The following is a 25,369-nucleotide window of genomic DNA, read 5'->3' on the forward strand; positions in this document are numbered from 1 at the left end:
AAGATCAGACACAAAAACTAATGATTTATTGATGAAGACAAGAGTTATTCTATTTATACTAAGTTCTGAATGCCAAAGTAGCAATTTATCTTGTACAACGCTTATCACATCTGGTGAACCTCAGTATTTAGATAGCTGAGATGCACTTCACTTATCATAGCTTGTCCATGTTGTTGCACAACACAGACATATCTACCCATCAAGAATACCTTAATCTTTATAGACAGTTGTAGCCCTTCTGGCACAACAAAAATCATTAATAGTGAGTTGAACCACCTTTGCTCTTGATGACAGCCTTGATTCGGGCAGGCATACTATCAATATATTTCTGGCACTCTTTTTCTGTTATTTTGTACCGCTGAATGTTAATACGCCGCTCTAATTCTTCTTTTGTAGAGGGCCTAGTGGGATACTTATTAAGATGAAGCTTTAGGAGATGCCAGACATGTTCAATGGGATTAAGATTGGGACTTTGAGGGGGCCAATCCATGATTTCGACTAGGTTAAACCCATTGTTGGTGAACCATTGTTTAGTAATGCCCGATGTATGCGGTGTTGCTCTGTCTTGTTGAAATCGCACATCAGATGGTGTCTTCCCAAAGTGCTCAAGAGTGTCGTTCAATGATGTCTTCGAAATATTGACATACAAGCCCGAGTTTATTGCGTCTTCAATAATGGTAGTACCATAACCAGGCCCCTCCGCTGTTATGCAACTCCAGAACATGACCCCACCGTCATTTCCCTGCAACTGAGACTTGACTTGATACGACTGCATGATTCGGCCACCATTCGTCCAGTAAAAAGAATTACCATCTGAGCCCCAAAGGTTTATTCTTGTTTCATCCGAAAACACCCAACGACGCCAATCAGCAATAGTAAGATGCCTATGCTTTTTAGCCCACACCAATCGAAGCCGCTTGTTTGTCTTGCTAACAAAATTGGTCTTTACTTTTCTACGAGATTTAAGTCCATTTCGTCTCAATGACTTGCGGATGCCATTAATTGACATATCATGGCCCATCGATCTTAAAATTTCTTGTGCTGCTCGGGGATTATCTAAAGCACCTGATCGAAGTCCTCTTGACACTAGGGACATAATTTTAGCATCAAGTTTTTTCGGTCTTCCGCCAAGAGGTCTAGCTGGGTCAGGGCAATATACTTTTCTGAGCCTTGTAAGGGTAGAGTTACCCACTCCTGGATAAAAATTCTTTATCTTTGAGAGCGAAAGACCACGTTGGAGCAAAGATTGGAGAATGTTGCGCAAATCTTGTGTTAAACGAGCAGGCAAAATGAAAGTTTTGAAAAAAAATAAGAAAGCAAAGAAATAAAGAAAAAACATGAAGAAACTAGCTTCTTTTACACTTTTAGAGTGCTCCCGGGATATTAAATATCCTGAGCATACCGCGGGTAGTTTTTTAGATTTCTTCAATACGTCTATTGGAAGTAAAGATATCAACCATTTTATATCATCTAGAATTACCCACCTAACAATTTTGCCACGTCTCACTTTAGCTGGTTATACTGGGATTAAAATATAGTCTAGCCATAAGGTTTTTATGTTGCTGTAATCCCTATAGGCTGTTCTATCGAACGCAGTATGGGGTAGCTTTGTTTTCTGAGTTTTGGCAATATACTGGGTAAAAGTCAAGATTATTTGAACGAACGGGACAGTTTTTCCCCCTACAGTATTTATACTAATTGACTTGTGTAACAAAAGATGTAAATAGTTACGACAGGTGCATGCTGGATTTATTTTTAGCGCTTAATTAGTGTCAGATACACACAGACCTGCAGTTGCTTATTCTTTTGTATACATTTACCCATATATATTCTAAAATTTTTATCAATACATACGACAATTGCACCAATGATGGTAATTTAAACAATATAATCAGCTTCTAAGGGCCTACAGGATCTAATAATGCCAATAAAGTATGCATTTATATAATAATTTAAAAAGTTTTACTAGCACCATCTATTCAAAATTAACCGTTCTTTAAAATCTCCATTTTCTCAAAAACCATGCTACCTACGTAGATTTAAATTGCGCCATCGTATTCTACGCAAAAAACTGTTATAGGAACATGCTAGTCTCAAGGCTCTAGCATCAATATTTTGAAAATCGATTTTCGATCGTCCAAAAGTTGAAAACCTCAAAATTAAAAAAACATTTTGTACATCCAGGTCCTCGTAGGTAAAAAAATTAGAATCTCGTCAAACTTAAATATGTTGTAGAATAATAATATTGGAGCAAATCCTAAGTGGAAACATTATATTGGAAATGCATACTTCATGAGATAATCGACATTGGAGATGCTATTTTTAAGCGGGGGAATATACATATTTTATATTGGAAAAGTTATTATTCTTGAATAAAGCAAGCTACAGTTGTCTAGTCTTGACAACAAGATTCTTCAACATGTCAGGTATCTATTGATAACTTGAGACCAGCAAGTTAATATGGCCCTTTTCGTACGCTCCGATTTTTAAAATGCTTGGTCAAATTCATACATGTGCCGTATACACATGCAAAGGCTAAACGGAGATTCAATTTCTATTATTCTGAATGATGATCCATGGGATTCCGAAATCTATCAACCTTAAAATTACGCGTTTCTTGATAATAAACACCCCTTCAAACGTATATAAAGCTTGTAGAAAATTCAAAGGAGAATACAATGATATTTGTTTCAAGTCTCTGCGGTACATTGTTCACCTGATATTTGATACGATTGTTTTTGCGATTTTCTGACTGTTTTCAAAAGAATAATCAGTATCTGTCATCAAAACATTTTGTTAAGCATTACTAGGCATCGTAGACTAAAAAAATTCCTATCGAATGAGTTATTGCTTGAAGCTCTGGCATCACTCTATCATGAAATATTGTCATTCTTGTCCTGACCAAAAAATCGTCACCAGATTTTTTACTTGCTATCACACGTAGATTTTGAAGAAAAATCAATGATTTTGCACGATACCCTTTTTTGGCCGTACCTCGACAAATACTAACCGGATTCGCACAAGACAGAAACCATTCGATAGCTCTACATTATGTCCATTATGCTATAAGAATTTCAAGTACCAGATGTACGTTTCCTTCATAAATTTGCTCAAAGTCATATATTTTATGAGCTACAAGCAGGGTATATTCAACTTTTTACTTATTTATCTATAATAACCATACCATCGTATAAAGAATTGAAAAATAAACAAAAGCTACTATGCTTGAAGCTCTCGTTCACTTAGTAGAATCCAGACGTATGGCCCTTTGAAAATTGGTCCTCTGGAACATTTTCCGTCATTACTCATCGACATCGCCGCCCTCAGTTGTTTAGAATAACGAAATATAGACAGAGTAAATACAATTAGAACTGAATATATTTATTATGTTATTCCAAGATTGAATAGGGATCAAAACTAGTGTAGATATCAAAGGTATTTATAGTTATTTGACAACAGTGCCGCAGCAATAGGACCTTGATCTTGAATGCGAGATAATTGTATAAGCCTTGAACCAGTAACGAGGATGTGCTGCATCAGAACTCATGAACCACCAGTCAAGGATAAACAACAAAAATGATCCAGGATAGAATGGTATTTCTAGTAGATTTGACGGAAGAACATTTGTCGGAATTGAAACCCACTTCCCGGGACGAAAGGCCATAGGCTACCACTCTCTAGGAACCAGGATATAGATTAGCCATTTGATGGCACCACTCATGTTCCTTCGTGCTGCTTGAATAAAGACCTCTCACTTCTACTATGCATCTCAGCTCATTCTCAGATCCTCTTATGTAATAAACGACGCTTAATACATTTGCCACTCAGAGATGATCTATATCCTCAACATCAGTAACCCCACATTAAACATGTCCTAGTCAAAAAAACCACCCTCTACAACTTTCACTACACATACATCCCATATTCATATAATAACTTAAAAACTTTTACTAGCAGCATCTATTCAAAATTAACCGTTCTCTAAAATCTCCATTTTCTCAACAACCATGCTACCTACGTAGATTTGAATTGCACCATCGTATTCTACGCAATAGCGGGGTCTCAAATCGACAAACTCCGAAATCGGGATTTGAAATAATTGAAATGACTCTTTTGCTTCTCGAAATTGCCATATGGAGATGATGTACCGTCTAACATATTAAGGTCTCACACAGTATATGTAAGGTTTTGTTAAAAGATTTTGAAGCATGGCACGTACAATTTACAGGTCACTGATTTACGGAAAACTATACTTTCGTGTTATACTTTAAGCTGTACGATATGCTTTAGAACTTAGGTAATATTACGTATACAAGTGCTTCTAATAATAAATGCATTAGTTTTTATCAGTAGTAGTAATACATACGGAGCTCGCTAGGGGAAAAGCTGGGATTTCCTCTGTCATTGTTGATTTGACAAAGAGCAGCTTAAAATTGAACTTGTAGTAAAATGTATACGATGCAAGGGATGTGGAGCTTTTCGTTCCTTTATTACTAAAACCCAAGCAGTGAGAGCTAATGTATAAAGATTGATGTGCCAGCCAGTAGTAGCTGATTAAGGAATCTTCAATGTATCATATTATATGCTTTATTGGTATTGTTGCCATAGGTTATAATTCAACAATGCTCTTTTGTAGAGGATGCCGTAAGGTATCATCAATGTTGGTCTGAATGATCCTTAATCTGTCGTGTCAAGTGTCTGGCATCTGTTATTGAATATTACACATAATAGCGATAAACGTCAAGTACTGAGTGCTAGATTACATCAGATAATTCAATCAAAAAACGTATGTAATTCAATTTGAAAGTTTTATTTGATTTCATTATGGATTATTTACATGCTTCTCTGTTTCCAAATTTTGAACGCAACAAAGCTGCAATTAGTCCCTTGTCATTGCTTCAACTTGGGTATAAACAGATCACTAGCTTAAGGTAGAGCCGTACTGAAGGCAGATCAAAAACTATTGAAATACCTTAGCATGTTTATTACAATTTCATATTGACTGAATAGGATGATGGCCTCTTCTTGAAAAATCGACCACCAGTGATATAATTACCACGACATGAATTGATAACATCTTCAATATGCAGACCATACCAATCTCTTTCCGAGATGTTCATATTCCAAGCACTTTTCAAATCCGAATGACCAAATTTCTGCTTGAATACCCATACAAGTGGATAGACAATGATCCAAAGGCAAGATAATATCAGGGCCAACTTGACCCAACGATTATCCACCCATCGAGATATACTGAAATCAGTTTTAACCACAATCTCGTGATTCTCCATGACATATGTGATCTCAACATGCTCGTAAAATCCAGAATCACGGATAGCGCTGGTTAAGGCCCTCGACAATCCATTGTAATCCCAATCCACTTGCTTTGTCAGTTTGAGTTCCTTTAGCTTGTTTTTGGAATGACAATAATCATCGCACAGTTGTCGAAGCGTCTTTTGTTCTCCAGTTTTTGGGTTGGGTAAAATATAGATGCCCTGACACACATTTGAAATATTACTGCTACAATCAATGTCGAATTCAAAATCGTCAATGCGTCTTGTGGATGGCACACGCTCCTCAACAAGCTCTCCATCCTGGTTTCGAGTACTCTGTGAGACCCAAACAGTTTCTTCATGGTAGCCTAATAAGAGACTCGAGTTGTAGTGATCCATATACAGTGACACAGCAATATACACCTACCATAAAAATGAATCTTCATACGTGGTGGCTTGTTGTGTTGACACAAGAATTGGAGCAAGGCTTCACCATCTTGATTAATGTGTTTGTCTCTAGATATAATGCCATCTCGCACGATTTCATACTTGGCTCTGTAAAGAGAGTATCCAGGCGGTGCTGGTCTTCCACGAAATGGATCATCACCATTGTTGAAGTTTGTTTCGGTATCTGAAAGTAACGGTGCATTAGGTCTGTTGCTGTAATCATCCTGATCGAGCAGACCATAATCGCTTGTATTGTGAGGTATATTACTGTTGTTATCTGGCACTGGCATAGCCATCAGTGGCATGACGTTTGGATTGAAAGGCGGACTGGAGGCATCTAATACGTAGCCATCATAGTTGGGTTTATTGGGAGGAGGTGCAGGCTGGAAGGCAGTAGTAGCTGAAGGCACCAAAGCATCGTCATAGGAAGGAGGAGGAGGAGGCAAGAAAGAGTCTGATGTCGAGGGAGGCGCTGAAGGATTGGGAGGTAGAGATGAAGAGGAAGATGAAGCAGGTTCCTCTGTTGGGGGCGAAATGAATGAATAGTAGTAGTCGTGCTGTTGTTTCTTGGACATGATTTGTAAAGAGAGAAAAGATGGGAGATTGGAAAGCGTGTAACGCCAAGCATTTTATAACTTATTTTTTTTTTGCTGCGTAGATTTCTAAATGATTTATTTTTTGATTTGATACTATTTACAAGAGTGATATGGAGGTATGTCTATTGGGATGTCGATAATGATGAAGCAAATGATTCTAAAGAGTAGCCACTATGCCGTTTATTGCAGTGATTTTCTGTCAGTGTCTTGGCTTGATGGTAGTATTCACTGGCTAATGATTTATCGATTTGCCCGGTCAAGCCTAATGCATAAAAATCGCCCAATCTCTGTAGTGCTCTGGCATTGTTTAGCTCTGCTGCCTTTTTCCAGTAATCGAAAGCCTTGTTCATGTCATAGTCAGCGCCGATACCTTCTTCATAACACTGCGCTACAAGTACGATGGCATCTGATCCACCTGCTTCAACAATCTCCAACAACATTTGAAGCCCTGTTTCAGCATCTCGTCTTTTTCGACCCCATCCATTCAGCTGATACAAAGCAATCATGATGCGAGCACTAAAGTTGGCGCCGTCAGGTAAATTGTGCGCTGCACTTTCAAACCAAACAATCGCTTCTTCCCTCATATCATCCGCTTCTCTGATATCCTGTATTGTATCCGCAATCGTGTGCTTTAATTTGCCAATCGCCAGTTCGGAAAGGCCACCACAATTCAATCGATACGCTGATTCATACCACTGCAAGGCACGTTCACTGTTTTGTCCTAGTTCTTCTTTCAAATAGCCTTCTTCAAAATAATTGCCAACCATCAGGGCAGCAATAGGATCTCCTAGCCGAGCAGCTTCACAGTAGTAGGCAAACGCTACCTTGCGATTTTGCTCACACACCTCAATGCCATGTAAAGAAAAACCAGTATGTGATAAATTGCCCAACTCTCGCAAAGCCGCAGGAACATGTAATTGCTGAGCAGCTACTTTGAAAAGCTCGTAGCCATAGAGATGATCAGCGTCCTTGTACCACACGATACGTCCTAGTTCGTAAGTTGCCTTGGGATGTCCCTGCTCTGCTGCCTTGGAGAAATGCTTTTTTGCAACCGCTAAATTCACCTCCACATCAGCTATACCGTGCAAATGAAAGATACCCAACTGAAAGTGTGATTCGCGATGCTTGCCCTTTTCAGCTGCACTTTGGTACCATTGAAGCGCGTTGGTGTAGTCGTCTTCTAGTTCGCCATATATAACACCCAGTCTCCACATGGCGTCCACATTCTCAGACATGTGAACAGAGCGATGGTACCATTCTTTGGCCAAAGGTAGATTGACAGGCGTGCCTCTCCCCAACTCTAAGCATTGCCCAAGTATATAGAATGCGAGACCCAGGCCATCTCTTTTTGACTTTGTCTGTGCTTCTTGATTGCCAGTATTGACTACTGATCTCGTCTTTTGATCGACTGAATTCACCTCGCTATCCACAAGTTTTTGTAATTGCTCAAAGTTCCTGCTGTCATTGATATTCGATTCCAAGTCGAGTTGCTGCTCATTGCTCTCCGTAGACATCCCTTGAAAGCTGTATGATATCAGCATGACTTTTGCCTGTATATTGTCAAATTCCTCTACTGCCTTTTGGAACCATTGAATTGCTTCTTCATGTCGACCTATAGCACTACCCAGTATCTCACCCGCTTTCAACATGGCTTCCTCATGGTTGGCTTCGGCAGCACTTATGTAGTGCTGAAGGGCCTTGTCTAGATCTTTCTCGGGAATCACGTCGCCCAAGCCATGTTCGTAAGCTTGTCCCAATCGATACATGGCTTTAGCATCGCCTAATTGACTTGCTGTTTGCAGTAAACCCAAAATTTCGGCACCACCATCGTAATCTTCGTCCAGGAAGGACTGATCCATTTCTTCAGCCAACAGCACACATGCTAGTTCCCGCATACAACCAGCGTGTCCAGCCAAAACGCCTTGTTGAAATCGTCGACATATCTCTTGTGAGAGCACATCGTCTTGCTTGTCTGTTAGATGGATACCAATTTCATAAGCTGCATCACCATCGCCTTTATCAGCAGCATCTGATAGCCATTTCAAGCCTTCCACTGTGTCCTTGTCAACACCGTATCCATGCATGTACAAATAACCTAGGAAATACTTCATGCGCCGAGCTTGTATGCTAGCGTCTGCTGACAGTAGCTGGCCCATTCTTTCGAGACTTGGCTTCAGCATGTGCAAGTACATGAAGGCAGAGGCATAGTCCTTGTCATCCATGTGCCTATAGACGAGTCTACATAGGGAGCGTTCTTTGGCCCAGTGCTTGTACTGCTGTAGCTGGTCTTGTTGACAGCTTTCGTTTACGCAATCCATGTAGAATAAGATGGCATCATCCTTGTTGACGTCTGTTCCAATACCGTTCTCTGCACAGTAGCCAAGCAATTCGTGCACTTCACATAACTCGCCCAAATGCCTCATACTGTCCTGCTTAATGATGTCCAGTAGCCATGAATGCACTTTGGTTTGGTCCTGCTCGTTTCCATAATTCTCGAATATGACGATTTTAGCCGCTTCAATACGTGCTTTCTTGATAATGCTTGGCTGCGCTTCTTGAGATATCGCTAGTTCAGAGTAGATCAGCATGGTCTCGTCTATCTTTTCGTTTCTATAGTACAGATCTGCCAGATCGAGAACGGCACTAAGATGGAGTGAGAAAACTTAACATTGGATGTGTGGTGCATGTAACATACGGTGCATAACCTAGATCTTCCGCCTTTTTGAGACACATGACAGCCTTCCCGAAACTCGCAGGCACCACCATCTCATCTTCTGTATCATAATAGCCTTCATAAAATTTAGAAAGCTCGTGCCATGAAAGAGCATCATCTTTGTCTGCTGCTTGCTGGAAATAGTTGAATGCAATGCGGTACCGATCTAACGATGTGGCGCTGGTAGTAGTAGTCGATTCCAAATCAATTAAGCCGTTTTTATACATGGTTGCCATCTCACGTAATGCAGTTACATCTCCATGATCGATTGCTCTCTTTAGCCAACCAATAGCTGTCTTGATCGTTTCCTTGCTATCATCCAAACGCATCAACACGTTTGCTAATCTCACCATGGCCATAGGTAATTCCTCTGCTGCCAGCTCGTACCACTGCTTGGCCCTGTCAAGGTCCACTGGAATACCCAACCCATTTTCATAGTACATGCCTAGACTATATTGTGCTGTTTTGTGTCCTTGCTCAGCAGATTTAGTATACCAGGGAAACGCTGCATCGACATGCTTGGATACACCGATGCCATTCGACAGCATGTAGGCCGTTTGGAACTGACCATCCATGTCACCGGCTTCTGCAGCTTTTGTGTAGAGTGAAAATGCAAGGTCCAAATCCGGTTTGACAATCCATGACTCAAGACCATCAACCTCCTGTTGTACACCTTCTTCGTAACAAGCAGCTAACCAGTAGTGCGCATCGGGGTATCCATTAATAGACAGCGTTCTAAACTCCTCAAATGCCCACAACCGATCTTGCTTGACGCTGCCCCAGCCATTATAACGATACCGTGCCACCATCAGTCGAGCCAAGTTGCGTTGCGATACAAAGCCTACACTGAAGTCCAAAATAGAGATCTTTTGTTGTTTGTTTTTCAAAGTAGGCACATGCTTGGAAGCCGTTTCAAACCACTTGAAGGCTAACGCATGCTGTCCTGTACGCTGTAGTAGCTCTGCAAGTGAGAGTTGTGCAGCAAGCGATCCGGCTTTGGCTGCTTTCTCGTAAAGAGAGAGGGCAGAAGCCAAATTACTGGCTTGTGGTTGTTGACGTTGATTTGTCAAGAGCCCTAATGATCGTATATCACCTTGATTTGCTGCTTTTTCAAAAAGGCTGGTGGCCTTGATGTCGTCTTTTGGTGTGCCAATGCCTTCTGCATACATGAGACCCAAGGCGCGTTGTGCTGGAGCATAGCCTGCATCTGCAGACAGCGTCAAATGCTTTAATGCCAATCCAAAATCCTGCTCGAGGCCCAGGTCACCTAGTCTGTAATTGATGCCCACTAGGTAATGCGCTAAAGACAGGATAGATGTAGACGCATAGGGTGCATTGGCTGCTCTTGTGTAGTATTCAATGGTCTTTTTATCATCCTTTTCCACTAGTATGCCTTCTTCATGCAGAGCACCTAATCGAATCAACGCACTTGCGCTTTCCTGTCCAAAATCTGTTAGCGGCGTCTTGGTCCCATGTAGTACTGCGTTCTGTTCTTACTTGTTCAATTGCTTTGGATAGCCAGCTTAAGGCTCGATCTTTCAATGACTGATGGCCACTTGAAATGTCAATGAGCTTCTTGTCATCCACCACGACATCAATGTCATTGATCAATAAATTAGCCATTGCAGTTTGGGCCTCCGCAAAGCCTTGGTTTGCAGATCTCTCGTACCACATTTTGGATGTTTGCGTTGATTGTTTGACAAGTATGCCGTGTTCATAATAAAAGCCCATAATAAACTGAGCGTACTTGTTGCTATTGTTGGCTGCCAGCTTCATATAATGAAATGCCTTTTGATGGTCGGTAGCAATGCCTTGTCCATGAAACAACATCAATGCGATTCGATATTGAGCAAAATGGCTGTCTTTCCGGAGCTTATGAAAGTACTGGTAGGCATCGGCGTAGTCTTGCTGGTCATAGTAGTAGCATGCTAGTGGATAAAAGGCTTCTTTCTCGTCTTTCAATTGCAGTAATTCTCGGAATCCTTCGGCTACATTCATCTGGGTGCCAAAGCCGTAAATCTTACATTGTGCCACCCAAACGCGTGTAGGGATAGATTGTCGATTGACAAGGCTAGAGTATGATGTGTGTTCATTGGCGTTTGACATGGTGGCAGAAGAGGTAGATGTGGTGGAGGAAATGGTCGATGTTGGGTGTTTGAGGACATCTGCAATTCTTTGATTTGTCAAATGTGTCTTTAATAATTGATTGGTGGTTTCTGAAGCGTATAAATCTACAATGATGTTGCTGGTCGAATCGTTCTTGCTTGTAGAACTGCCCATTTTTCAAGAAAAGTGAAAGAAAGCGGAAAGAAGAACAAGAGAAGAGAGAAACTAATTTAATCATCTAAAGAAAAAAAAAGGTACCAAAAACCCTCATCTTGGCTTCCTGAAACAAAGTTAATACAGTAAGCAACTCTCCGCTTTTTCCAATTTCATACGAATGTCGTAACTTTGTGCGTGATTTGAATGCTAATTAAACAAAAATTGGAACTTTTGCTATGTCGTACAATGTGTCAATTGAACTCGATGCGCAATCTAGGCTTTACTGGAGCAAACGGTTCTGTTTCCAGCACGCAAACTTTATCGTGTACATGTCAGATCAGACCGCTCAGGGCCTTCCGTAATGGGCATCATGCATCGATAGGTATTGTAGAAACCAGGACGGAGCAATGTGTTACACTAGAATGAATTCCGTAACAGGATGTGCGGTAAAGGATATCCTCACCACATTATAAATGGGATCAGGCCTGGTTCCAAACATGTAAGGGCATCATCGCCGTATCACACCAGGGTAAATGTGACCTTTTGCCTCCAAATCCACAGCCATCACAATGCGCTTTTCAATAGACTTGGCAGAGAAAATTAACGCTGCAGCAATAGAAGCATGTTCTCGATGATAGCATGCCATTTCTGTGCTCTACCCAGTTGATTTGGATGGTAGAGACGTCTTCCAAGGCATCACTGTTTGAAATGCCGAAATTTCCATTAAATGTCTCTCAACCGAGATCATGGAAGCATTTAGCATGGATCGCATCAGCGCAACGTGGCTCACTAGGTTTGTACCATTTTGATATTTATGGACAATAAAGAAATCTGTTTTGGCAAGGCTTCAATGGCTAAACATTTGATCCATTCAGAGGGAAATGTGCAGACAGGATGCCTTACTCATTGGACCACATCAAAGCCTTTTCCCTAGTCACATTGGGAGGCAAAGGAATTAAGTAAACATCTCAACCGCAGTACGCTTTCAACTCTTCTTCTTCTTCTTCTTCTTCTTCATCACCAGCACTTTTTTTTTTAAAAAAAGAGAACACCCTTCTTCCACTTTTTTTTAAAAAAAAAAACTCTCTTCTGCCTAAAAAAAAGTTGTATAAACTTGTACATGTCATTGATTTGGAATCGAATATTCGAACAGAAAGACAGCATAGAGCAGCATCAATTACATCGTTTTTTAAAAGTTAAAAAGAAGCATCACACCCTTTCCTAAAATTTTATCCACTTCCACACAACATTCAACTCTATATAAAGAATACAACACTATTTCTTTATATCTTTGCAATATATCAATCGTAAATCTCTTTTCTCTTCTAAACAACACATTACTATCTCATCATGGCTGCTATTAACGTAAGACGTGACGTCCAAGACTCCTTTTACCGTTACAAGATGCCTCGTCTCACAGCAAAGGTAGGATGACTCAATAAGCAAGGGATCTAGCAAAAACTAACACCTCCCTTAGGTTGAAGGTAAAGGCAATGGTATCAAGACTGTCATCACCAACATGGCTGAAATCGCTCGTGCTTTATCCCGTCCTCCTTCATGTAAGTTTCCAATGGAAAAATTTTTCATTCAAATCATCATTAAACTGACCTTCAATATGATGAATAATCCAGACCCTACCAAGTATTTCGGTTGTGAACTTGGTGCTCAAGTGAAATGCGATGACAAGAATGAACGTTACATTGTAAACGGTGATCATGACGCCACCAAACTCCAAAACACACTCGATGGTTTCATCACCAAATACGTCTTGTGTCAATCTTGTAAGAACCCCGAAACGGATATCATTATCAAGAACGACGAAATCTTGATGGACTGCAAAGCATGTGGTGCTAGAAACAATGGCGATATGCGCCACAAGCTCTCTACTTTTATCGTAAAGAACCCTCCTGCCGTTGCCTCCAAAAATATGCGCAAGCAGCGTAAGGCTGCTACTGCTCAAGCCAACAACACTGGTGAAGATGCCGATAACAACAATTCTCCTGAAGGCGATGATGGTTCTGACGATGATATCATTTCTCAACGTATTCAAAAGCAAGCTGCTGGCCTCAATATGGAGAGTAAATTAGCACTTGAGGATTGGTCCGAGGATACCAGTGAGGCCGCGGTTGCTCAACGTATGAAAGAACTCTCGGTCAAGGGCTCGGGTGCCTTTGCTGGTGGTGATGATGACGATGAGGAAGGTGGTGAAAACAAGTATGAGGCATTTGGTGTCTGGCTGTTGGATAACAAGGCTTCTTCTGACGATGCCATCATTGAAAAGGCCGAAGAGTTGGGTGTCCTTGGTAAATATAAGGCTTGCCAAGTGTTGATCCAAGGTGTCTTTGATGAAAACATCATCTCTCAAATCCCGAAGCGTGCCAAGTTGCTCGAAAAGTTTGTCACTGATGAAAAGTCTCAAAAGGCTACTTTGGGTGGTATTGAACGTCTTGTCGGTAACGATTTCAAGGATGCTCTTTTGAAGAAGGTCCCTACCATCTTGATGAAGTTGTATGACTTGGATATTATTGAAGATGAAGTCTATATCAAATGGGGTGAGAAGCCCTCCAAGCGTTATGTTGAACGTGATGTTTCCAAGGCTATCAAAAAGGCTGCTGCTCCCTTCTTGGAGTGGATCGAGAATGCCTCTGAAGAAGAGTCTTCTGATGAAGAGTCCGAGTAAACCGCTTTCATTTTAGTTAATTTTTTTTTTTGTTTTTCGTCATTTAACCCCAAGCCAATAAATTTCACATAATCCTTCATCATTTAAGATGTCAGAGCAATGTTCACGCAGATTCCTCTGCTAGGCCGACACAAATAATGAGCTTTTGTTTTGCATCATACTTGAGTTGTTGAGTGCCATCGATATGATATAAAACAAGAGCTAGCCGTTCAAGCTTCATACTGTCAGTCTCAGGTAGAGGTAAAGCGAGGTGAATTCCTGCACGAGAGAATTTGTTGATGAGTTGTTTAGATATGCGCGTTGACTGAATGGTGATTTGCTCTTCTGTCATATTGTAAGCTGGAAATAATAGCGAAGGTGTCGTGTATTCTGAAATGTCCAGTTTGATAGTATGTACGTTGGGATATTTGTAGCAAAGGTACTCGAAAACATCGCCAAAGGAGCATCCTCTGACCTCCAAGATGTTGAGACTCTCCGCAACTACTATACTGCTTGTTGTCCATTCTAAAAGTCGCTTTTCAGACATGATAAAGGCGCATTCTGTATCGAGCTCTATCTCAAGCTATTCCAAATGATTGAAATGATGTAGTGCTTCCTCAACATCGGCTACATTATTGATTTTGATCTTCAAATCAAGCACGACAAGGGCCTTGAAGTCTGGCAAATGTTTCATAATGTATTGTTGTTCAAGCCTGTGATTCAGGTCAGTAAGATAGAGAGCCATTGATTGCAAGCTTCGTTTGAATTTCAAAAGTGTGATAAAGTACATGAGCGTAAACTCTTGAGGTGTTGGCAATATTGTCAATCTATCAAAGCCAGATGTATCACTGAACGCATTGGAATTGATTTCAAGCAAGACATGTGACCCGCAGCCTTCCAGTCTTCCTTCAAATTTCTCCAATGTAGATGTAAAGACCAAATGCACTAGTTGGCTCATCAAGTAAACGTGAAAGTGTGCTCCGAGAAGCATCAAATGCTTGAACAAACCACCCCTTGCTGGGTCTCCATTCAAAAACTTGCACAGCTGCAACACATCACCATCATTCTCCAAAACAATGTGTTGTCCAAGTAGGGTAGCGTCTGCTTGAGAGTACCAGCATTTACAGACCAATCGACATTCTGCTAGTTGTGATTTTAAGTCAATGTAGCCAAATACTTTGATTAGTAATTCTTGAGGTAAACGGCTCCACATGTCACTTTTATAAAGGGAAAAGAGTCGAAAAGTGAAATTTGCAGTAGGTTATTTGTATTTTCCAGTATACATGACTGACAGCAATTAAACAGGTTCTTGATTAATGTACATATATCTTTTTCAGGCTTGAAAAGGACCACCTTGAAAATTGTAATGGACCGCCTACTGACTCCATACTTATGGCACTTGAGCGCAATATCAGGTATATTGATTCATAAAAGACAAAATGTTATACATCCGCATTTGTTTCTTTCCATGGCGACGTACATGCTTGAGACCTAGCTTTTCATTGTTCCACATTGTTCATATGTATATATGGAGATGTTGTTTGCCAATATTAGGCAGCTTTTTAGCATTGAGCAACGCACACGGCTCAAAAACCCTGTAATCGCTTTCAAAGACATGCTTGTGAGGTTCTGAGTAAATAAGAAGGACGACAGGCCCAGAATCATATCAGCGAGGATGCTCACATTTAACTCAACCCTCAAGTGAGATTGGAGATAACTGTTGGTGAAGGTAAGCGCACTCAGGATATGCCAACTGTCAGCGAGATTGCAGCCACCATTCCCAATGAATATTCTGAAAGTAGTTTAAAGATAACTTCATTACATACTGAAATAAATTCTTAGCCAGTGGCAATAGTCTTTTTAAACGAGTCAATGGAACGCGCACACTGCTTACATACCATGTTGAAATACTGCAAATCATGATTAGGGAGTTGCGATTAGATATATTTTGGCGGTGAGCTAGACTGACTGGCATTGTCAGATATGAAAGCACCAAAAAAAAATCAGGCTAAACGATAGTCCTTTCTAATTCATGTTCCTTGTTTAATCAGTATCGCAATCATCATTGTCATCTTCAGAAAGGCATGCTGATCAGCCAGCAGCGCCCAAACCATTTCAAGTTCCGATATACTTTTTCTGTTTAAGATTGGACAGATTTTGTGTTTTTTCGATTTCTTAAATCTATTCTGAGAGATTCGACTATAGAAGTTGTGCTAATCAGCCCATACTTCCTAATACAGTCCCTGGTGGTAGGGCGAAGTGGTAGAACTCCCGTATGCCAACGGGAGGATCCCGGTTCAAATCCTGGTGAACGCAAGTTGTTTGATTTTTTTGACGTAGTACTGATGTCCTCGTTTGGTGTTTTGTGCTCTTATCCATGATCTATATTTTGACGATTTCCGCAAGACTGTACTGGCTCTAGGAGTCGCACCTTATTAGTAGTAGATTTCTTTCCCAACTTAGTTCAAAAAATATCTTATTCCCCTTCTTTGCAGACATTGGGTCCACCAACAGTCTTTTCTATCCCTCAGCATGACATTTAAAGGACTTTAAATAAAACCTGGAGCTCGACTCCCCTACAAAAAAAAAAAAAATACTTCCTAATACAATGCCCCTGGTGGTAGGGCGAAGTGGTAGAACTCCCGTATGCCAACGGAAGGATCCCCGGTTCAAATCCTGGTGAACGCAAGTTGTTTGATTTTTTGACGTAGTACTGATGTCCTCGTTTGGTGTTTTGTACTCTTATCCATGATCTATATTTTGACGATTTCCGCAAGACTGTATTGGCTCTAGGAGTCGCACCTTATTAGTAGTAGATTTCTTTCCCAACTTAGTTCAAAAATATCTTATTCCCCTTCATTGCAGACATTGGGTCCACCAACAGTCTTTTCTATCCCTCAGTATGACATTTAAAGGACTTTAAATAAAACCTGGAGCTCGACTCCCTTACAAAAAAAAAACAAAAAAAAAAAAATACTTCCTAATATATTCTAGGAGTACTTTTCAAGGCGCTTCCAATGATACCAAGTAAAATGGATGTTTTGAATGAACTTAATAAGTAATTCCAGAAAATATGAAATAAGGTTTTTGGGCAAAATGTCGAAATTTTGCATATGAAGACTTAATAAAAGTGGTTTCAGAAGTTGCATTGGATTGAGAGAAATATTTTGATTCAATATATACCGTAGTAAAAGTCTTTGTTTTCAAGGCAAAAAATGCAATCGTTTGATTTTTGATGAAAACCATGAGGTATCCCTCATAATTTTTGGTCAATTTTTGGCAATTTTTTTTTTGGTCCCCAAAAAGTTGAGTAAAGGTGCCTGGAATTTATTACTACTTGAGTACAATTGTTTGGCGTTATTCCGGTGACTCAGAGAGGTTTACATGTCAAGATATTAAGGCCTGAAAGCTGTCGAATTTGGTTGTATTTCACACATATGCCTGCCAAGAGGCGCGTTTTTGTTATGGTACAAAGACGTAAAAGACATTGTATGCATTGATATAGTTTTAGAGTATGTTATTACATTAAAATATTCAGCTGGAAATAATAGGTTGAGTGGCACTTTTATATCGCTGTATCATAGTACAGTGATACAGCTTATTAGTGAGATGATGGCGGTTGTAAGGCGCGCTGGACATTACAGATGCTGAAATATGGTGGTCCATAACTCGGTAGCACAAATCACTAGGTGGTCCGTACCATATCCAATCTGTTTTCATCAAGTGGTCATATTGGATCAGTTGAATACGTCAATTATTAGATACACTTTTATTGCGTATTTGATGAGGGTGCTTCTTGAGCTACATTGAAGGCTGCGAGTTCAGATAATATGCACGCAATTAGAGCTGAGAATACACTGTTGATGTTAGTAGAGGTCGATAGTTCTGAAGCACCAGCAAGATACAAATAAGTCTAACATCAAAGAGTAACAGTGATTACTGCATTTCGGCTCTACCGTCACTACAAACTTGAAAGGTAATTTCTGAGGCTCTCCTTTATCTAACTCGAGGTTTTGACATTGTGCTCAAGGATGTAAACCCCTTGATAAGATGGAGCTAATCAACAAAATGTGCAAGCTGCATCTTTTAAGAAAGAGAAAGTTTATTTTTAATGCTTTTTTCTGTATCAATCACCACATGTCAAATCCAAATAAAAGAGGGAGAAAGTAACTATAATAATGTATAAAGAGAGTAGTAATAATAATAGTAGTAGTAGTAGTGTGTTACAATGTAATGGGTTCATTAAGGAAAGTAAATATATAGATGATATAATAAAAGGCCAATCTGCTTCTTTACATACGTTGATGATGAGAGTTTATGTCAACCTGATCAGGCTTATAATACTGATCCCCTATATGAATGTTAGCATTGGTGTTTGGATACTGTTGGTTGTATTGAGCCGTCATATCATAGCTTGGGTTGTGGCTGTGATTAGCGGTAGTGCCTGATGCAGGCATAGCTTGCTGTTGCTGCGTACTACCATCATAATAATAACCAGGTTCATCGTAATAACCACCACTGACTCCCAAATTTGAATCCTGAAGCTGTTGATAGTAGTATGGCTGTTGTTGTTGCTGTTGTTGCTGTTGTTGCTGACTGTAATCCATGGGAACGTTATTGTAATCGATGATTTGTTGTTGATGATTGGAAGCGCCATTTTCCAATTGAGACTGATAGACAGGCATAAACTGCTGTTGAGAGCTGTTGTAGGGATCATCTACTGAACTAGCGCCATGAAACGTGCCCTGATCATTCAAACGTGGAATAGTTGGCGATGTTGCTGCAGTCGTAGCAGCACCTAATGCAGGCGTCATTGCTGCAGATCCACCTCCAATGGCAGCTCCATTGGCAGCCAAGCTTACGGTCTGCATGCCAGGTGATCTCATATGAGGCTGATGGTTGTGAGGGAAATCAGTGTCTGCTAATCCATAATCCTCAAAATCTTCAGAACGCTTGTTACTGCGTCTTGCACATCCACCATGTCGATTGATCCAAGTCAATGCACCTCCAATCAACGCGACTCCGACTTAATAAGGAGGTAGTAAAAGGGTTAGAAATTGATAGAATAGAGATATAGGAGAGAGCAGGGAGAAAGTGAAGAGATTACTTACAAATACTACCAACGACTGCACCTACAATTGTGCCTGTCTTGGCACCAGAATCGTTGCTCTTGGAAGCATTGGATGCCACAGATTGATTGATTCCGTCCGTTGAAGAAGGTACACCAGAAGAAGGATCGACACTGTTGGATGCATCGTCTGTCGTCGATGTCGTCTTTCCAGATTTTGATTTTGTTCCCCCTGAGGAGGTGGATGTAGTCGATGTGGATTGAGTAGGTGGTGCAGGCATGTTGTTATTGTCGTTTGTGGTTGGCTTGTTTGATGTGGTTGCAGGTGTGTTGGGCGTTGCTGGAGGAGGATTGCTTGTAGTAGGCGGTGATGTGCTATTTTTCTCGGTCGAATCAACAGAGGGCTTTTGCGATGTTGTGGGCGCTACTGGCGTCTCTTTGGATGTGCTTTGAGTAGCTGGAGGTGGAGATGTCTCTTGATGCGAGGTGGTAGGCGGTGCGCTGGATGTTTGAGCAGGAGGCGGTGGTGGAGATGAGGATGAGGAAGTTGGCGGTGGAGGCGGTGCAGCAGCAGATGTATCTTTTGATGAAGATGGCGAAGACGATGAAGGAGGAGCAGGTTTTGGCTCTGTAATGCCCTCCAACACATGAGATACATTGTTTAGCAATTGTGGTTGAACAGAAGAGATTGTTTGAAATAGAATCAAAGCAAACAGTACTGAATGATAAAATGCGATCCTCATATTTATTCAGTGATAAAATAGTGAAGAGAGAGAGAGAGAGAGAGAGAGAGAGAAGGGCAATCAAGATGAACCTCTATTTCTAATGTGAAAAGATACAAAAAGTTGATTCAGGTACATATTTCTGCCATCTAATTAACTCGCAATTCCCTTTTCATTTTTCTAATTTTGGCTTCTTTAAAGACTCCTGCCTTTCCTCTTCCTTTTCCCGGTCTGTTTTACGAGGCACAAATGCTTGGCTAGCTCTATCAATGGACTGGCTCAAATCAACAGCACCCTGATGTTGCTGTCTGGTTCTACCTATGATGGCAATATTCTTTGTGCTAGGAATACGCAGATAGTCTTCTTCCACATGAAACCCGGCCTTGACAGCAATGTCTTTGATGTAGTCGGTGTAGGCTCTGTATTTGCCAACTGTTTCTGACAAGGGAAGCGATAATGAACGGGTGCCATCGAGACCATAAAAGCAGCAAGGGATTACCATAAATCTATTATTTTAGCGAAACGATGAATACAGTTGCTCCAACGCTAGAAAAAGAGTGCTCCTTACTTGCAATTATCTCCTGATTTAGATGCAATGATTGGAATCCTGCATTGAACATCAGTAAATAAGCATCTTGATTGAATCAAATAAGGATTTACCATGGCACTAGCTCGTCTGCATGGTTGCCAATCAACCACTCAGTGCCAGGATATGTCACTTTGGCTGGATACAGTGCTTCAACTAATCAAATGCAAAGTGAATAAGTGAAGTGCATTGAACATGGCCTCCTTCAATACCTCGTAATATGTCTTTTTTATGGCCGTTGATTTCACTCAATGCTGGCCATATTCTGCGATCTGCAATATCAATGCCATAACCCTCGTACCCCTCACTGGATAATAAAAACGTGAGCAAGCCATTTCCACAACCTAAATCAATGAACGTCTGCTTTCTGTGGTGGTGGCATCATGTCAGATATTGCAAGTGTCCATCTTATCAGCATCCAAGGCTTTACCTCTTGGTCTTTTTCTCTTCCTCCTTCCAAATACACAACAGGTAACTAGCAATGGCTAAGTCTTCATACACAAACTTTTTGGGGTCAGTTTTCTCAGTCCAGTTACTAATGAAGCACAGTAAATTAATGGTATTGTATAGTGCAGCACATATACAACTTACGCTACGAGATGAGGGCCATATTTCGCCTTGATGTATTGATACATGGACTGATACGTATCCTTGGGCACCAAGACGTCATGATGGGCTTTTTTCTTATAGCCTAATCGCTTTTGAATACACCATTTGAAGAGCTTGTGCAAGATGGTCTTGAGGGCATATTGCTATAGTTCTTTTTTTGTGAGTTTAAGCGTTGGTATGAGAAGGCCACAGCATTATATACCATTTTAGGGTCTGCTACAGATGGCTGAAGTGTATCTAATGGTATAATCTCTAGTCGCAATGTCCCTTGCTCCTCATCGTCATTTCTACATGTCCAAAATGGCTAATTAAATTCTCGTTTGGCATACACAGAAATGGTCATTTACTGTTCAAATGTGTCGCTACTGCCTAATTCATAGACAAAACTGTATGCTTTGACCTAAATAGCAGTGCTGTTAGTGCTGATGATACATGCGTTTATGGCTTTATCTTGCTACTTTTGGATAGTAAAATGGCAATTTAGATTCTAATGGTTCGTAAATCACTCGAGCCTCCTTATCTTTTTGTTTCGTTGATTTGATTTAGATTATTCTTTTAGCATGTACATTGATCAATTTACAAATTTACCACTCTCAAAATATTCAACTTTCTCTGCTAGATTAGCATCTTTTGATTTGCGTTTCGGTATCAATTCTCTTATAATGGTATCCATGGGCGTATCAGAGGCACTGTCATGATCATGGTCATGGTTTGATTCTGAGCCACTGGACTTGATCTCTGCTTTTTCAATGGGTGGAATGACAAATTGTGGCTCTAATGTCCAACGTCTCTAAATTGCAGTGCATTAATTATGTGCGCATGTAAGCTAAAATGAGGTTCTCAAATTACAATTGTCTCCCAAAAAGCATCTCTAGTCGCTGGTACTACTTGGACTGCAATGACATACCAATCTGTTCTGAGCGAACTCTTTGGTTTCTCGAAGTAGAGTGTAGGCGCAAATTGTTGAAATAAAGACTGAGGATCTGCTACAACTGCTGCATTGGATTCATTGCTGATCTTGCCTTGTTGCTTGGACATAATAATATGTGAAGAGGTTCAAGAGCCCAAAGTTCAAGCAACAAACATGTTTGATATCAACAAGCCACCACAAATTATCCATTTCGTCTGATTGAAAGGGCGATTTCAGTCTATTTAATCTCTCTTTTTCAACAAAATGAGCAGCATACCCAAACAACAAATAGGAGAAGTCTATCGTGCAGTATCCAGCATTGTCTTGCGCCGACTTCCTCTGAAAGAAGCAACATCTTCAACCACAGATCTTAAAGATACATTCCGTAAACCCAATGAAATCTTATACTTGTTGGTCAAGAAACCTCGCAAACATCATGCATATCAATTTCCTCAGGGCGGACAAGATCCTGGTGAAACGGCATCCGAAGCTGCTCTCAGAGAACTAAGAGAAGAGTGTGGCTCCAATCTTAAAGTAAAACTGATAGACAAATCACCTGTAGGTGCCTATCAATACAATTTTCCACCCAAATTCAACCGATGGGATCATTCAGTGGGTGCCAGAGTAATAATGAGATGCAATGAGAGTTATTTTATTAGTCTAATCTATGTCTAGGTGTCCTTCTTTAGAGCAGACTGGCTGAATGGTCAATGTCAGCCTGACGGTAAAGAGATCATTGATTTTGCATGGCTCACCAAAGAGGAGCTTGCTGATTATATACATCCGGAATACAAGCAAGCCATAGACTCATTCTTGCAGTAATTTATGCTGTCCCTTTTCAGACCTTGATTCGCCTGTCATCTTGGCTGTTTTTGCACCAAATTGAATAGCTCTCTTCCAGTTCCTGCTAGCATTGACCAGACCCAATTCTCGAGCCACATGTCTCAATAAAATCTTTTCCCCAATACCTCTATTGTATCTTAGATCCATTTTGAGTTGAATGGGTTGCTGACATAACCAGTCGACAACATAAGTGCTTAGAAATGGGAATCGCACTTCCTTTCCATGGTCTGACATGATACGATCATCACGGCCAAGATTGCGAGTGGAGATTCTGTCTACGTCTAATTGAGTTTCCTGTATTAACCTCTCCCAGCAACCATGTCGATATGCTTCACGATGTCTCGAGTATCCTCCCAGTTGTTCGTCAGCACCTAATCCCGAAATAAGCACACGAGCATGGCTTTCATAGTCTACTGTGCGGCCATCCACACGCACAATGCCTTTTCCTCGCGATGCGAACCAAAATGCCATGGCGATACTCAGATCCATCACTGTATCCAAGGGAAACATTCTGTCAATGATGCGTTGTCGGTACTCCATGGCTTCTGGATACGGCACATTGATTTCCACAAAATTCCATGTTCGCTCAGGTGCAATGTGTCTCAATTCCTCCACACCCGCTTTGCCTGTGAGGCGGTCTGGTGTATCATAGATGGATCGCTTCTCTTGCTCGACTAGTTGCTTTTCTTCTGGTTCTCCTTCCAATTGACTCTTCTTGGGCTTTCTGTTCTTGGACTTTTTAGGAGGCTGTGTTTTCGCCTTCTCTGCCCGAGGATTCTCAAACGCGACGTTCAGCAGATCAATGGATTCTGACATTGGCAAATACTCGTTTGCTAGGGCAGCCAAACATATACAGTCCAGCCCTCCTGAAAACAAGATGGCAACTCGAGCCTGCCCTTTTGTACTAAGAATTTGAGTTAGTATATTGACGCAAGGTCATACAGCACAATTATCTTACTCTAAATAGGGTATATCAGCAACTCGTTTTTTGACAGACTCACCCAGCACAGATCTGAATTCTGCAATGGCTCTTTTCATATCTTGATCTATCACAGGTTCTGTGTCCGCATCTGCTCCCTCAATCACCTCCAGATCCGGTATCGTTGCATTCAATCTTGGAAAGGGAAAGCTCTGCCATTTGATGGCGTATCAGTAATTTGAACATCTCGCAACACGATCGCCATCTTACCAGTTTTCCTTCTCTCAACAGGTCCGGTTTATTGTTGTTTTGCATATATATCCAAGGGAACAATTGCAGCGGAATACTGCACGCTCTGGGCAGCTCAGTGTTCACTTGTTTATCTGCATTGGCGATATTGACATTGAGATCAATACAGTAAAAGCCATTTGCAGGCACTTCCTCCCAACTATCTGCATCCTCCTGATGTGTTTTTGCCTTTCCAACTGAGCTCAACATGAAAGCACCTGTCTCTGACCTCAACCACAACAGCGATCTGCGTCCAAGGCAATCACGGCCAAAATAAACTTTCCTTGTGGATGCTCTGTAGTACACAAATGCAAATGGTCCTTCAATGGATTGCAGTACTGATAGTATCTCGGTTTCGGTGGACGCTTTTTCCAGCGTATTCATCAAAACTTGCGTATCGTTCTCGCCACATGCTACCTATTCTTAATGTCATCAATATAAAACAGATCTAATTAGACAAATAGCACATACGTCAACTCCACCAAATATTTCACCATTCCAGCATAAGGTATTGCCAGTAGTTTGGTCACAGCGAGGCTGAGGCACAACGTCTGCTCCTCTCAAATGAAGCACAGTGGAATAGAATTGAAGATCCAAGTTGCCACCATTGCTGCAGTCGCAAACTTGTGCTTGGTAAAGGTTTTGTGAATCGGGTCCTTGAGAAACATGAGCAAGAATGGATCAATGATTGCGAATAGGTTATGCATGTGACCCTCAGCTACCTCTTCTCGTATTCAGTTCTTTCAAAATGTCCCATTCATTCTGATCAACAGGACGATCTGGAGTTGTTAATGAAAATAAAATACCACACATGAATGTAGAAAAGAAGGGTTGAGTCATGCTAAACAAAAATTTTATCATCCTTTTTCTTAGAACTCAGTTTTGGCGACTAACTCTGCAATGCTCATGGATAGTAGTAATCCTGAAAGTATACATTCGCAATGACTATCAAAATCTCTTCTTATTTGGGTGCTTTAGCAAGTATACCATAGCTTAGTCTGATTCTGGTCTGTGCTGTTTTGTTTTCCCTTTTTGAGTCTATTAGTAAATAAACGGTTGGCAATTAAGCCTTCATTTTTAGGCTGAATCTTTGATGATAAATACATATATCACCATAACTCTACATTGAGTGTATCTGGGATCATACATGCAACCGGTGTTGGGACAAACAGGTTCAACCACCAGGATTTTGTACATCATAAAAAGCTGCTTCCGCCCCATAATGAAGCCTCCAACTTGTATGACTGGATATGAATGACTTACATTCCGAGGTGATGGATTAATAAGAGTAGTTCATGATATATGCATGGAATGATACCATCTTTGCCATAGAAACGATTGATCTGCCTGTAAGAGATGGCGAATTTAAGCTATATCTTTGCTAAGCTTGCATAAACCAATAATGTCAGATGGAAAAAACGGATCGGATAATCGCCGTTTCACGTTTATCCGTATTTTATGCATTGATGATTAA

The 25,369-nt window shown here is 40.7% G+C and overlaps 9 protein-coding genes across 9 annotated transcripts; 2 read left to right on the plus strand and 7 right to left on the minus strand.

The window, feature by feature from the left end:
- Positions 1-256: 256 nt before the first annotated feature.
- On the minus strand, positions 257-1,096 carry VTS1_3 (Flap-structured DNA-binding and RNA-binding protein; the record flags this gene model as incomplete). The annotated part of the gene is made up of 1 exon (XM_064826922.1): positions 257-1,096. The coding sequence occupies one exon, from the start codon at positions 1,094-1,096 to the stop codon at positions 257-259; it is 840 nt and encodes a 279-aa protein (XP_064675979.1).
- Positions 1,097-4,985: 3,889 nt separating this feature from the next.
- ATC70_007665 (uncharacterized protein) lies at positions 4,986-6,295 on the minus strand (the record flags this gene model as incomplete). Its single annotated transcript, XM_064826923.1, has 2 exons — positions 4,986-5,641; positions 5,701-6,295. The coding sequence occupies 2 exons, from the start codon at positions 6,293-6,295 to the stop codon at positions 4,986-4,988; spliced, it is 1,251 nt and encodes a 416-aa protein (XP_064675980.1).
- A 143-nt stretch (positions 6,296-6,438) lies between these two features.
- On the minus strand, positions 6,439-11,309 carry ATC70_007666 (uncharacterized protein; the record flags this gene model as incomplete). The annotated part of the gene is made up of 3 exons (XM_064826924.1): positions 6,439-8,959; positions 9,012-10,468; positions 10,527-11,309. The coding sequence occupies 3 exons, from the start codon at positions 11,307-11,309 to the stop codon at positions 6,439-6,441; spliced, it is 4,761 nt and encodes a 1,586-aa protein (XP_064675981.1).
- A 1,332-nt stretch (positions 11,310-12,641) lies between these two features.
- PTP4A2 (Protein tyrosine phosphatase type IVA 2) lies at positions 12,642-13,971 on the plus strand (the record flags this gene model as incomplete). Its single annotated transcript, XM_064826925.1, has 3 exons — positions 12,642-12,716; positions 12,769-12,850; positions 12,923-13,971. The coding sequence occupies 3 exons, from the start codon at positions 12,642-12,644 to the stop codon at positions 13,969-13,971; spliced, it is 1,206 nt and encodes a 401-aa protein (XP_064675982.1).
- A 103-nt stretch (positions 13,972-14,074) lies between these two features.
- Positions 14,075-15,163, minus strand: ATC70_007668 (uncharacterized protein; the record flags this gene model as incomplete). The annotated part of the gene is made up of 2 exons (XM_064826926.1): positions 14,075-14,533; positions 14,582-15,163. The coding sequence occupies 2 exons, from the start codon at positions 15,161-15,163 to the stop codon at positions 14,075-14,077; spliced, it is 1,041 nt and encodes a 346-aa protein (XP_064675983.1).
- Positions 15,164-18,242: 3,079 nt separating this feature from the next.
- GLC7_2 (type 1 serine/threonine-protein phosphatase catalytic subunit glc7) lies at positions 18,243-19,761 on the minus strand (the record flags this gene model as incomplete). Its single annotated transcript, XM_064826927.1, has 2 exons — positions 18,243-18,976; positions 19,062-19,761. The coding sequence occupies 2 exons, from the start codon at positions 19,759-19,761 to the stop codon at positions 18,243-18,245; spliced, it is 1,434 nt and encodes a 477-aa protein (XP_064675984.1).
- A 151-nt stretch (positions 19,762-19,912) lies between these two features.
- ATC70_007670 (uncharacterized protein) lies at positions 19,913-21,973 on the minus strand (the record flags this gene model as incomplete). The annotated part of the gene is made up of 11 exons (XM_064826928.1): positions 19,913-20,246; positions 20,309-20,347; positions 20,401-20,482; positions 20,539-20,693; positions 20,757-20,861; positions 20,918-21,078; positions 21,138-21,222; positions 21,283-21,335; positions 21,394-21,455; positions 21,524-21,725; positions 21,785-21,973. The coding sequence occupies 11 exons, from the start codon at positions 21,971-21,973 to the stop codon at positions 19,913-19,915; spliced, it is 1,467 nt and encodes a 488-aa protein (XP_064675985.1).
- A 136-nt stretch (positions 21,974-22,109) lies between these two features.
- Positions 22,110-22,667, plus strand: ATC70_007671 (uncharacterized protein; the record flags this gene model as incomplete). The annotated part of the gene is made up of 2 exons (XM_064826929.1): positions 22,110-22,469; positions 22,521-22,667. The coding sequence occupies 2 exons, from the start codon at positions 22,110-22,112 to the stop codon at positions 22,665-22,667; spliced, it is 507 nt and encodes a 168-aa protein (XP_064675986.1).
- Positions 22,668-22,702: 35 nt separating this feature from the next.
- On the minus strand, positions 22,703-24,708 carry ATC70_007672 (uncharacterized protein; the record flags this gene model as incomplete). The annotated part of the gene is made up of 6 exons (XM_064826930.1): positions 22,703-22,749; positions 22,814-23,592; positions 23,647-23,819; positions 23,878-24,312; positions 24,367-24,551; positions 24,618-24,708. 6 exons carry the CDS (start codon positions 24,706-24,708, stop codon positions 22,703-22,705), a joined length of 1,710 nt encoding a protein of 569 aa, XP_064675987.1.
- Positions 24,709-25,369: the final 661 nt, after the last annotated feature.

Source organism: Mucor velutinosus (genome assembly GCF_035048745.1).
Source record: "Mucor velutinosus strain NIH1002 chromosome Unknown tig00001553, whole genome shotgun sequence".
Classification (NCBI taxonomy): domain Eukaryota; kingdom Fungi; phylum Mucoromycota; class Mucoromycetes; order Mucorales; family Mucoraceae; genus Mucor; species Mucor velutinosus.